The following is a 12033-nucleotide window of genomic DNA, read 5'->3' on the forward strand; positions in this document are numbered from 1 at the left end:
ATGCCTACTCGGAGAAGTAGACGTGATGGGCTTCAGGGATACTAGGTGAGTGTGAGATAATGAGTGTGAATTTTGTTTTATTAAACTTGTAATTGTCAGTATATGTGTGAGTGTACTGTCTTTTTTTATATTTCTTTTGCAGTGGAACTACAGGTACCAGTGGGCCCATAAAGCCCCGCATGCTGACACTTGTGGTTCTCCAAGTACCGCATGTGGGGAAGACTAGCTGGGACCTGTAGTTCCACTGCAAAAGACAATATTTTGAACTCTTTCATTTACACCACACTACACTATTACCCAGTACCCACTGGCCACGGGTGCTGGGGATGCAAATCGTTGAAAGAAGGTCGTGATTTTTCCACATGTTAAAAAGATCACCAATGACATCGGGAGCGCGCATCGGCATTGTTATCATGCATACACACGGCATTTTTTTTTATGATTTGTCGTTCCAAATCGGTCGCAAACGCCAATATCGTTTAAAAAATTGTACCATGTGTGGGGGCCTTATCACTCACATGGGAATTGCTATCATATTAGTGGTAAACATAAGATATGCTTCCGGGTTTGAAGCTCCTCTGCACACATGCTTTTAAAAAGGGAAGACAGCCACCAAGCATAGAAGCTATAGAACACCTAAGAAAGCACCTGACACAAGTAGCATTACATGAGCTAACAATGGGGTGCATGAGTAGATGTAATCACAAATGAATCAAATAAACTAAAATACATTGATCCACTGCTCTCAACACTCCTATATCTGGGGTGCATGTGGTATGTGAGTTCAGAGCTTCTGTGATTTTTATTTATACAATGTGGTAACGTACCACATGCACCTCAGATAACCTTGGGTATAGACAACATTGGTGCAAAAACTGGCACTAACTGCAAACTAATTTCTGTACTCTTGTTCCTCCTCTCTACACCCCTGACCCAACAGGAGCTCAGTTTTTATACTAACAAAGCCAATATGATAGAACAGAACTAAACAATCAAGCAAGAATATTCAAGTATAACAGAATGAAAAAGGGATTGGAGTGCAATTCAACCAAAATTGATTAAAAAGGAAGAAAGTGCAAAAATCCTCTTATCTTATTAATGTCCCTTTCACACAGAGTGTGTGAAAAATTGCGGCTTTTACCCGCCATTTAAATGCCGGTTCTAGGCTTATACACCCTTTCACAAAGGAAAATGAAATTACCGGGTAAAGCATTTTTACCCGGTAATTTGCTGAACACCACTGGCTTTTTTTCTGTGTGAAAGGGTCAATCCAGGACATAATTCCTAAGTCTCCGAACCTGCAAAAAACTAGGGTCAGAGACCCGGGAATTATGTCCCGGGTTGACCCTTTCACACAGAAAAAAAGCCAGTGTTGCTCAGCAAATTACCGGGTAAAAGTGCTTTAACCGGTAATTTGCCTCTCTGTGTGAAAGGGGTATAATCCACTTTGGGGTACACTACTTACCTTGGAGACTCTCCAAAGCGGACCTCCGAAGGGGGCACTACTAAGCAGAAAATTCTTTCCAAAGGTGGCATTTTTAGTAACAAAGACAATGAGGTAGATTTACTACAGCTTCTAAAAATGAAACAAGTGGAGGTGTTGCCTATAACAACCAATCAGATTATAGCTATCATTTCTTTATTGCACCCTAGAAAATAAACAACATAATATAATTGGTTGCTATGGGTAACACCACCGCTAAATTTTTTTAAGCTAGTAAATCTACCCCATTAAACTCACTTGCACAGAGTTGTTCGCCAGTATCATATTTTCTGATTTCGTACTTCCAATATGGCAGTCAACATGAGAAACGTTAGTCAGACCTGCGGACTGCCCCCACCAGCAACCAAAGCCTGAGGAGCAGACTCCGATACACACCTTCAGAAGCCTGTGACGGTCGCAGCGATTAGGTGCAGAGGAGGGCAGCAGTTAAGAGAGCAGCGGTGTCCCACAAGTGCCTGGTGAACCCTTTCTAGAGCTGGGAGCGGGATGTGGCTCTATTGGGGCCATACATCTGCTGCCGCCGCTGTTACTTACCCTGCTCCCCAAAAGCCTAAGGGGATCAGACAGCTCTAACAGCAAGAAAAACTACTAGAAATAGAAACTGATCTCCAGATATTTATTTGGTCAAGTACTAAATATAAAACGGACGAGCTGGAGGATATGGGAGGGTTTAGAGGGGGAGGCGGGGGAGTTTCTTCTAAACCTAAAGTCTGCAGTGTTCACCACATAGGACGAAAGAGGAAAGGAAGTAGTCATTTATTTATCGCTCTCTGGGTGTGAGCAATGAGACTGCTCAATGATCTTATACATTGGAGATATAAGGAAATAAAATAGTCCAGCTAATACAGTAAGAGTTGTTAAGAGCCCAGATCATAAGTTGGAAGACACTTATAAAATTGATACTGCCTGGCAGTTAAAGGGTGAGCTAATAAACGTTATCTATTGTATTACCAGTTTGCCATTCTTTTGCTATTGACATTCATTGCTCACGTATAGATCTACAGTTTCATCTACTCTATTTAGCCATCTGTTTCATCCTTTTCCTTCTGTACTGCCATGCATGGTAATTCGCATCTTCCAGTCCACACTGCCCCCAGCTGATATATTTACTTCTGCTAATATATCTGCTATCCATTACTGCTCCTTAGGCTTCTTTTTTTTTTTTTTTTGCAATATATGTTTAGTGATTTTATCAAAATAAATTACAAAATAGTCAAGGACATGACATCAGAATGAGAATAAAAAATTCTTGCACAACAAAAGCTAATCATACAGAAGATTGCAAAAAAACATAACAATATCTCAATATTATTCGATATAATACAAACAGAATATTAGGAACAGACAGAAATTCGACAAAAACACATTAAAAGGTAGGGGATGGGACTAGAGGGGAGGCAAAGTTGAGAGCCCTAGAGTGCAACTAAAGCGGATAATTGAGGAAGGTCTGTCGTCAGCAGAAGCCAGTATAAAAACTCGGTCAGTGGAGAGATACGCAAACTCATGCAGCGGTCATCGGGTATGTTCCCGAAGATTTGAATTCCAGCCATGAGTGCCAAGTAGAGATGAACTCGTGGTTCCTTTCCAGGGTAACACAAAGGTCCTCCATAGACATATACATGACTATTCGGGTGAACCATTCCTTAAGAGTGGTGGCCAGCAAACCAGGATCACAGCTTTCGCAGGACTTAAGAAGCTTTAGTAGAGATCTTTTATACGTTGCCAAAGGGCCATGGTACAAATAAAGGAGCCAGAAAGAGGAGTCAGAGGGTGTCTCCTCATCCACTATCAACCTGGAGATATATATCACTTGGTCGCAAAAGGGACTTTTTAAGGCCTACAATCCCACCAAATGTGTAGTGGGTAGCCAATCTCAGCATTGCACCGCCAACATTTGTCCGACGCCCCAGGAAACATTAGCCAGGGTAAGGGGGCACCTATACCAACGTGACAGAACCTTAAATAGAGAGTCTCAATCGCAGAATAACTAACAGAACTAACAAAAGTAGATTAAGGTCCAATAACCGTCTGCTAAGTCAAGCTGTAGATCACGTTCCCAATCTTTAGTGTATTTAGGGGGAACCGAATACATATGTTCAATCAGAAGTCCATATCCCCTCAAGAGGAAGCGTTTCGGGCGTGAAGGTGCTAACAGCGTCCTCAAAAGGAGTAAGGGGTCTGACAGAAGCTGCGAAGTAGTTCCCCCGTTTTGTACAAAATGCTTCAAATTGTAAATATTGCCAAATTTCATATGGGGGAAGATCCCACTTAGCCTGTAGAACAGGAAAGGAAGATACTCTTTAAAGTTAAATAGGGAGCCAAACTTCTGGAACTCAACAATCAGGTTAGGGATTGAAACAACCACTTATGTTCCTTTTTACCCCAATTCATCGCTCCCCCTTCTTCTCCATCCTCTACTCCATTACATAGTCTTCGCCCTCCCATCCTGCCAAACACCTATACTCTACTGCAGCTCTGTCTTCATAGTCTCTCTCCTTAGTTTCCCGCACGGGCCACTAACCCCACCACCCCCTTACTTCTTATGCCTTTCCTTCTAAAAGACAGCTTGTCTGTTACCTCTCCTCGTCCTCTTGGAACGTCCTGCCATGTCTTATGCTGAATTCTACTGTTTGCAATGCCGTTTGGTTTAATTTGAAACCATTAATTTTATTCTGCATAACTGTAATATTCAGACCTCTCTTGCTTGTCTTATGTCAAAGTCTTGTTTGCCATGCGATTTGAACAAAACTACATCCATTAATTTTTATTATGCTGTCATTTTAATCCATGTCATTATGTGGATCTTGTCTGTATGCATTGCAATTAGGTAATTAATTGCATTTATACATTTCTTGTTCTTATCAAACAGTTACCCTGTATGTCATACCTTTATCACTCTGTACAGCGATGCGACATCTGTGGTGCCTTGTAAATAAACTTTGATTTCATGATAAGGCTATAGCTTTTACTTACCCAAATGGACATTCACATGCAGGCGAAGTTCAGTGGTAGAACCAAATGTCTTTTCGCACAGGTGACATTTGTATTTATCTGAATGCCTCCGAATGTGGCGCCTCAACGCAGTCAGATTGCATGAAGTGAATGAGCACTCTGCACATCGATACAGTGGCTGCAGTCCTGTAGCATGGGAAAAAGTTAAGTATGCTAAAACTAAATACAACAATATTACAATGCAATAATACTTCCCAGAACTATATAACACAATCATACCGGTCTCATCTGTGGCTTCAAATGGTGGAGTAATTGAGTGTTCTGGTTCGGATGTGTCTTCGGGCACCGTGGTTGGTACTGGCTGGCTTTCATACTCCTGAATTGTACTCTGAAGGGAAAGCAAAATGTATGATCTAAGATGTACACGTATAAAAAGTGGTTTGACATACTGTACATGAGATCTACCCATCATACTCACTTGGATCTTGTGATATTATATAAATATGATTAATAGGTAACAAAATATATCCAATTATTTATCTGTTGTTTGGAAAATGTGTTCTATATTGCACTGTATCAGTAAAATATCATGTGAAAGGCATACAGCAAGATGTGACAGTGATTGCACTGAACGAAGATTAAAAAAAAAAAAAAAAAAAGTGGGTCCCAGGGGCCCCTCACTTTAAAAAAATTGGGTCCTACTCCACAGTTTCTGGCTCCCATCACAATTTATTCCCCACAACCTGTAGTGCGTTAAAACTCACTGTAGCGCATATTTTACACTGAGAAGTACATGGAGAGAAGGGCACAGGGGTGGGAACGGAGAGTACACTGGAGAGCAAAGGGGGTACAGACATGGAGAGAAGGTAAGAGGGGGCACAGGAGAGCAGAAAGAGTATAGACAAGGCGAGCGAGGAACAGGGGGCACAGAGGTGGGAGGGCAGAGGACACGGTAGAGCAGTAGGGGTACAGCCATTGGGAGAGGGGAACAGGGGGCACAGATGGAAGGGCAGAGTACACTGGAGAGCAGTAGGGGTAAAGCCATGGAGAGAAGGTAAGGGGGGGGGAACAGGAGAGCAGAAGGGATACAAACATGGGGAGAGGGGGAACAGGTGGCACAAGTGGAAGGGCAGAGTACACAGGAAAGCAGTAGGGGTAAAGCCATGGAGAGAAGGTAAGGGGGGGGAACAGGAGAGCAGAAGGGGCAGAGTATACCGGAGAGCAGAAGGGATACAAACATGGGGAGAGGGGAACAGGGGGCACAGGAGGAGAGGCAGAGTACACAGGAGAGCAGTAGGGGTAAAGCCATGGAGAGAAGGTAAGGGGGGGGGGGACAGGAGAGCAGAGTATACAGGAGAGCAGAAGGGATACAAACATGGGGAGAGGGGAACAGGGGGCACAGGTGGAAGGGCAGAGTACACAGGAGAGCAGTAGGGGTAAAGCCATGGAGAGAAGGGAACAGGGGACACAGAGGTGGAAGAGTAGAGATTACACCAGAGAGCAGAAGGAGTACAGACATGGGGAAAGAGGAACAGGGGTGGGAGGACAGAGTAGGATTTAAAAAGGGTCATCATCTATATATAAAACAGTACAGACCAATGGGTTTATCACTCCAAGTTGTTTTATTACCATACGTAAAGTGTCTGCGGCACACCAGTTATACCCCGAAAAGTGCATCACTCTGAATAATAGTGCCCTCAGCGTCTCTAAGGCCTGGTGCTGGGCCCCTCAGTGCTTGCAGGCTGGACCCTTCAGATGAACTCTCCTCTCCTGTGGGGCCCTCTGCCACGATGGTGAACAGCAGGTGGTACCCTGTCACAGATTTCTGCAGGGTGCTTAATGAAATTCTTATGAGAGGAGCTGCATAATTCAGTTGATGGAAACGGATCTCTATCAGTCTCATAGGTGAAGCCTCCTGGTGGCAGATCGGTTGTGAAGGGGGCTGGAAGTAGACACAGCCTGGCTGCAGTCCCATTACTGTCCTCAGGTGGAATGCTCTGAATTATTTTAATCAGCTGGAAGAGCCGGGTGGCTCACGGTCCTCGAAACTTTGTACTTCCAGCTCAGCCTCGCACAGACAGCCAGGCACTCTAGGAGGCAGGACACCTGGAGCAGCGCGGAAGTCAGATGGAATGCACAGCCAGCGGCTGTTAGATGAGACACCGCCGGCTGTGATTGGTTGGTGAATGCTGCAGGCAACAAGATGCTGACGGCAGTAATTGGCTGCTGTGGCTGCTGTATGTGCGCTGCAGCAGCCAGTCACCGCCGGTAGCATCTTCCCAACTAATCATTGGATGTTCTGCAGTGAGCACACAGTGTGTCTTGGGGGACCCGGTCAGCGTGTCTTGGGGGACCCGGTAATTTTTTAAAACAGAGTCCCTCACTTCCTGTATCACGCAAAAAAGCGCTATAGCGCGTATTTTGCAATCACTGTGTGAGGAGTAATTGATAGCCAGCTACTTAAGGAATAAATAAGATGTGTACCTTTTCCTTAGCTGATGTGTGTGAACTGGGAGCTACGGATGTGCCCACATACATCTATCTTCCATGTGCTACAAGTCGGGAGCTCCGAGTGACTCGGTAGCACCAAAACGTTTTTTCGTGCAACTTTTTACCTTCAAATGCGTCTTATTTGCACAGTGATGCAAATATTTATCACAAGCAGCTGTATCTGCATGCGAAACGCTATGCTACAGTGTTACAAACGCTGACACTGACCTATCGTTTCTCATGCAGATACACCAGCACTCGCTCACAGAACATAGACATGCTGCATATCATTTTAATCAGCAGAAGCTGCTTGTTCTAAATATTCACATCACTCTGCGAATAAAACTATTTGAGTTGCACGATAAAAAGACGCTCAGCGCTACAGACACCTACCTCCACCTTCTCTATCTGAGGTTGGACAGTAGGATAATGTTGTACATTCAGAAGTTTAAAGACACCAGTTCACAATATTTAAAAATCCTGCCCAGTGACCAAATCATGTAACGCATATAGAAAAAGCAACTGCAGCAGACGGGAAACCCAGAATCCCCTTCCCTCACGTCAGTATAAAGTCCAGTCTGGTACAGATGTGTCCTCATACATCTAGCCTCGATACGTTACGCAGTGCAACTTGCCTGGCACAAGTGAGCTGCCAGGTCCCGTGCTACACTGATAGTGCCAGGCGTCTCTTTTGTTTTTGCTGAAAATGTGTCTACGTCGCAATGCTATGTGACTAGGATACACCAACAGACATTACATTTTTTCTAAACATTTGTGGAAAACTACATATATTTACTATTTATTTATATCCCTGTGATTAAAAATTACAGAGATACAGATTTGGACAACATTGGATTACACAAGCATTCTCAAACGTTTGAGCCATTAATGTATGTAGTGGCAGATTTGTTCATTCTCCATCTTCTGATACAGTAGAACTCTGCTGTGTCAGCACGGAATACAGCGATATCCACAGAGAAGGTTCGTATCATATTCAAGGGCAAAGAAAATAATTCACTATGCCTAGAATATCTAAAAGTTAACTTGAAACAAAGAGAATAAAACCAGAAAGAAAAAGCAGTGGCCTTCATAAAATTATAACAAGATTATAATTGCATGATTTTTTTTGTAATAACCTGAATATAAAGTAAAGTTATATTTTTGTATTTATGTTGAATCTTTTTCTATCAGTCAATTGGAGAACACAAGCCACAAAGGTGCGCAGTGACTGGCGCTTTGATACTTTAAACATAATAGCAAAATCTCAATTTAAACCTGCCCAATCACCAAGATAATCCACAATCAAGTTCATGGATTCAACAAGACTGAAGAGCACATCCACTAGCAGACTGTGAAAAGACTGCACGATTGCGACATTGTAATCGCGCAGTCGTTTCACAGTCTTTGCTTTGCCTACACTGAACGATCAGTCGCCTCCCTCATCCCCGAACATGGCCAATCTGTCGTTATCAGCAGATTGACCAGCATCTTCGAGTGATGATGGATGTCAAAAACGACCAGAGGGAGCGCGCATCACTAGTCGTTTTCACATTAAACTGCCCGATTTGTGTCCGACTAACCGACTGAACGATAACGAAGTCGTTCAATCGCTCTGTTTAATCAACTAATGGATACCCGCCTTCAGTGTTTAAGTCAGCCAAGGTAAACTCTGGTGATAAAAGAGGTCCTGACATAAGAGATTAGGGGGTTTATCAAGCAATGTAGAGCGTGGAAAAGTGGACCAGTGGAGAAGTTGCCCAATCAGCTCCTACCTATTATTTTATAGACTGTACTTGATGAATGCTACTACAAAGCTGATTGGTTGCTATGGGCAACTTATCCACGCTTTTCACTGCTTGATCCATAAACCCCTAGGTCTTGGAGGCAGGTGCTACAGAGGGCCCTTTGCCATACTGATAATGTCTATAAACCAAGACCTTCTGGCCAAGTGTGGAGCTACCACAGTCATGGGAACTACCCATGTTTAAACTTATTTTTTAGCACTTGCAGGAGCAGCGCTAACAGCTACTCCCGTAGATTCCTCATCCTGATGATTGTACCACAAGATACAGCGCAAGATAATCATATCAACATCTGGCAGACTCCACGGTGCACCAGCTGTTGAAATGCCTCCAGATGAAGGTACCATTGCCCAGGGTACATTGCGACAGCTGAAATGTTTTGCTACAGCTAATTATTCTGCTGGTCTCTCTCATGTCTAGAGAATTTTGGTGGACCTTCCTCAGAAGAACTGCCGTTCACTAACCAGAAGGTGTAAAACCGCGCAGAGCTCCAGCACATTTATTGGGAGCAAAGACCCTGTAATGAATACTGAAGAATTTCAAGACTCAAAGGCTACCAAACCGCAAACCAGACAGCTCCACACCTACCTGGTTGTCTTCACACTGAAGGGGCTGATCCTCAGAAGGACTCACAGACTGGACACTCACTTCCTGGTGAACCTGCTCAATCTGAGGATGCAAAGTTTCTTCCAAATCCTGTAATTCAAATACTTGTGTCTGCAAGGTCTGACTATCGTCCTCATCTCTCTGTATTCCTGTGACCTGTATGCTTACAATAGAGCCATCCTCACCCTGCACAGGTACTACATGAAATTCAGATACATTATTGAATGCCTCATTGCCATCTAGCATCTTGTAGACCCGAAAAGCCAATTCCGCTTCATCACGTGTTGGCTGCGTTTGCCAAACAACTTCCTCCCCTTGTTTCTTCGAAAGACTGTCTTGTACATGCACCTCCATATTGTCACCCTAAGGATTAAAAAAAGATTGTTAGATTTAATTGTAATAAATCTGTAAAATAACGTGTTAAAAAGCCAATAAAGTAATTCTGGTATTTATATGAAACCCTATATATTACGGAGCCAAATACACAAAAACATTTTGTCCCACATACTGATTGCTTAGGCGTGTGTTGCATCACTGTTTTGTATAAGTGCTAAGTGAGAGCTTGAGTATCTAGCTAGCAAACTCCTAGGTAATAGAAATGCTCTGTACATCAAACTACATGTGTGAAAATGATTTTGCTTATAAGCTTTTTTGTCACCGATAAGCTCCCATAAATATGAGGCTTCTATTGACATTGGAAAGTCAAGTGTTACTTTTGTGCCTTTATTAAGTTTAGGATCTAGTTAGCCTGTATTAACTTCATTTGATTAACTCGATTTATAAAATAAACAAAATGGGAGTCTAGAAATGAAAACAGGATATTGAATGCCCATAAGTAATTTAGCTAACTATATATGGAGAATATCACTGGACAGCTAATGAAAGCAGGAAATATTGGCATACAGTGTGACATCCGCATTTTGGGTAAGACATCCGTGATAAGTAATAGGCACCAGCGGCATCCATGCCCAGCGTCACAAACAATTCAATAGCTCCACTAGTATATTCAGTGTAATAGTTACTGGATCCTGTCTGGTATAGTGAACAGAACATAAACTACAAAAAGACATTTGAACAAGACACTGCTCTAATTAGCCAAGAAAAAAATAACATTAACTAGTGCTCATCACTATATACCTATTTATTCCCACTAGAAAGAATAAGCAACGATCTCCTGTACACAGCAGCACACAATGATTACCTCCATTATTACTAGCCTGACTGGAAGACTAATAAGGCATTTTCTCACAGGAGGGAAAACTTCCAGAATCAGTGCTGGAATATAGTACATAAGTATAGTATTACACAACATTAATGTGAACACCTTGCGCTGCTACAGAAAATGTAGTGTTATATTGTCCCCACAGCAGTTCACCCAGACTACAACTTATTCCACTATAGATCACATGTAATTTTACCACAATAGTATCTATACATACATAGGTCCTGTCCCATAGACCTAAGGTGTTCCTAGCTCCTTATACATGGGTGTGCTTACATGCCTCGCTATACATGGGTGTGTGTCCTATAGTTCCCTACACAGGAATGTCCCATAGATCATGAGATATTTGTGATCTTCTGCAATCAGATCCATACACAGAGTTGTATCCATGCCTCCCATAGAGGCTTAACCAGGTGTGCCCCCTAACCCTTTATATACTTGTGTTCCTCTGGGCCCATTAGATCACTATAAAAGTGTTCCCCTGCCCCTTCACACATCCCCACATACATTTGTCCCCATGTTGTGTCTGTCTAATCATGGGCTCCTGTGCCCGGTGGGGGCGCACACTCACAGGTAACACAGCAGCGTCTACAGTTCAGCGCAGCAGTTCTTCAGCAGCCGGAACTAAACTCCACTTCCTGTCAATGGACCGCTAACGTCACCGGCACCCATGTCACGTGATGGAGCACGCAGACGGTGACGTGAATTGGTTAACTCAGAGTGAGCGGCACAGAAAAGCTCCTCCCAGCACCCGATACCTACAAGTCAGCGTCTCCGCAACTAACCACGCCCCCGCAATACGATTGCTTCTCTGGGATTATAGTTTCGGACTGGGAGGTTCGTTAAACCACGCCACGTGACTGCTTAGACTCCGCCCATCTCTGACATAAGCCCCGCTCTGTGATCATGTGATATCACCGGATTTTGGACATTTTCAAAAGAGAAGAAAAACTTGGCGCCTTCCCTCCCGCTCTGACTGCAGCTGCATGTTCTGGAAGACTGAGAGTAGATGAGAATTCTATAGGTTTCTTTTCACATAAGCAGGAACGTATCAGCAATATGTATTATAGTAACCAACTGTCGGCCGCCACCAGGGCTGCTTTTTATGATATTTTTTATTGACGGCAATATCTCTGGCACCTTACTGACAGGCGGCTTTTGTATAACTTCCTGATAGGCCAATGTTACTCACCCAAACCTCTTCATGACAGGTTGATATTCTTGACATATACCCCAGGCTGATGTTACTCATACCCCTTCCTAACATGCTGATGTTACTGACCTATACCTAATGCTGGCCATACACGCTGCAATTATTGGGACGATCCACCCGATATCGGCGGATCGCCGCGATAATTGTAGCGTGGGGGGGGGCGACCAATTGTTAAATATTGCTTGGTCGGGCATGCTGGATTGTCCAGCATGCCCGTCCGATGCGATATTTACCCGGTAACTGT

General features: G+C 43.4%; 1 protein-coding gene across 2 annotated transcripts in view; it reads right to left on the reverse strand.

Moving 5' to 3' along the window:
• The window catches only part of LOC148524127 (uncharacterized), a 53536-nt gene extending 42232 nt beyond the window's left edge, over positions 1-11304 (reverse strand). The window contains exons 1-4 of one of the 2 annotated variants that reach the window (XM_088472140.1): positions 11148-11304; positions 9337-9717; positions 4736-4844; positions 4478-4642 (exon numbers count right to left, since the gene is read on the reverse strand). In XM_088472140.1, coding sequence (XP_088328266.1) covers positions 4478-4642; positions 4736-4844; positions 9337-9708 — 646 coding nt within the window. In that variant the 5' untranslated portion in view covers positions 9709-9717; positions 11148-11304. Of the gene's footprint in view, positions 1-4477; positions 4643-4735; positions 4845-9336; positions 9718-11083 lie in introns of both variants that reach the window. The other variant, XM_088472139.1, reaches the window with a different exon arrangement.
• Between the last annotated feature and the right edge of the window lie 729 nt (positions 11305-12033).

Source organism: Taudactylus pleione, unplaced genomic scaffold (assembly GCF_031769625.1).
Source record: "Taudactylus pleione unplaced genomic scaffold, aTauple2 ptg000121l, whole genome shotgun sequence".
Taxonomy (NCBI): Eukaryota; Metazoa; Chordata; class Amphibia; order Anura; family Myobatrachidae; genus Taudactylus; species Taudactylus pleione.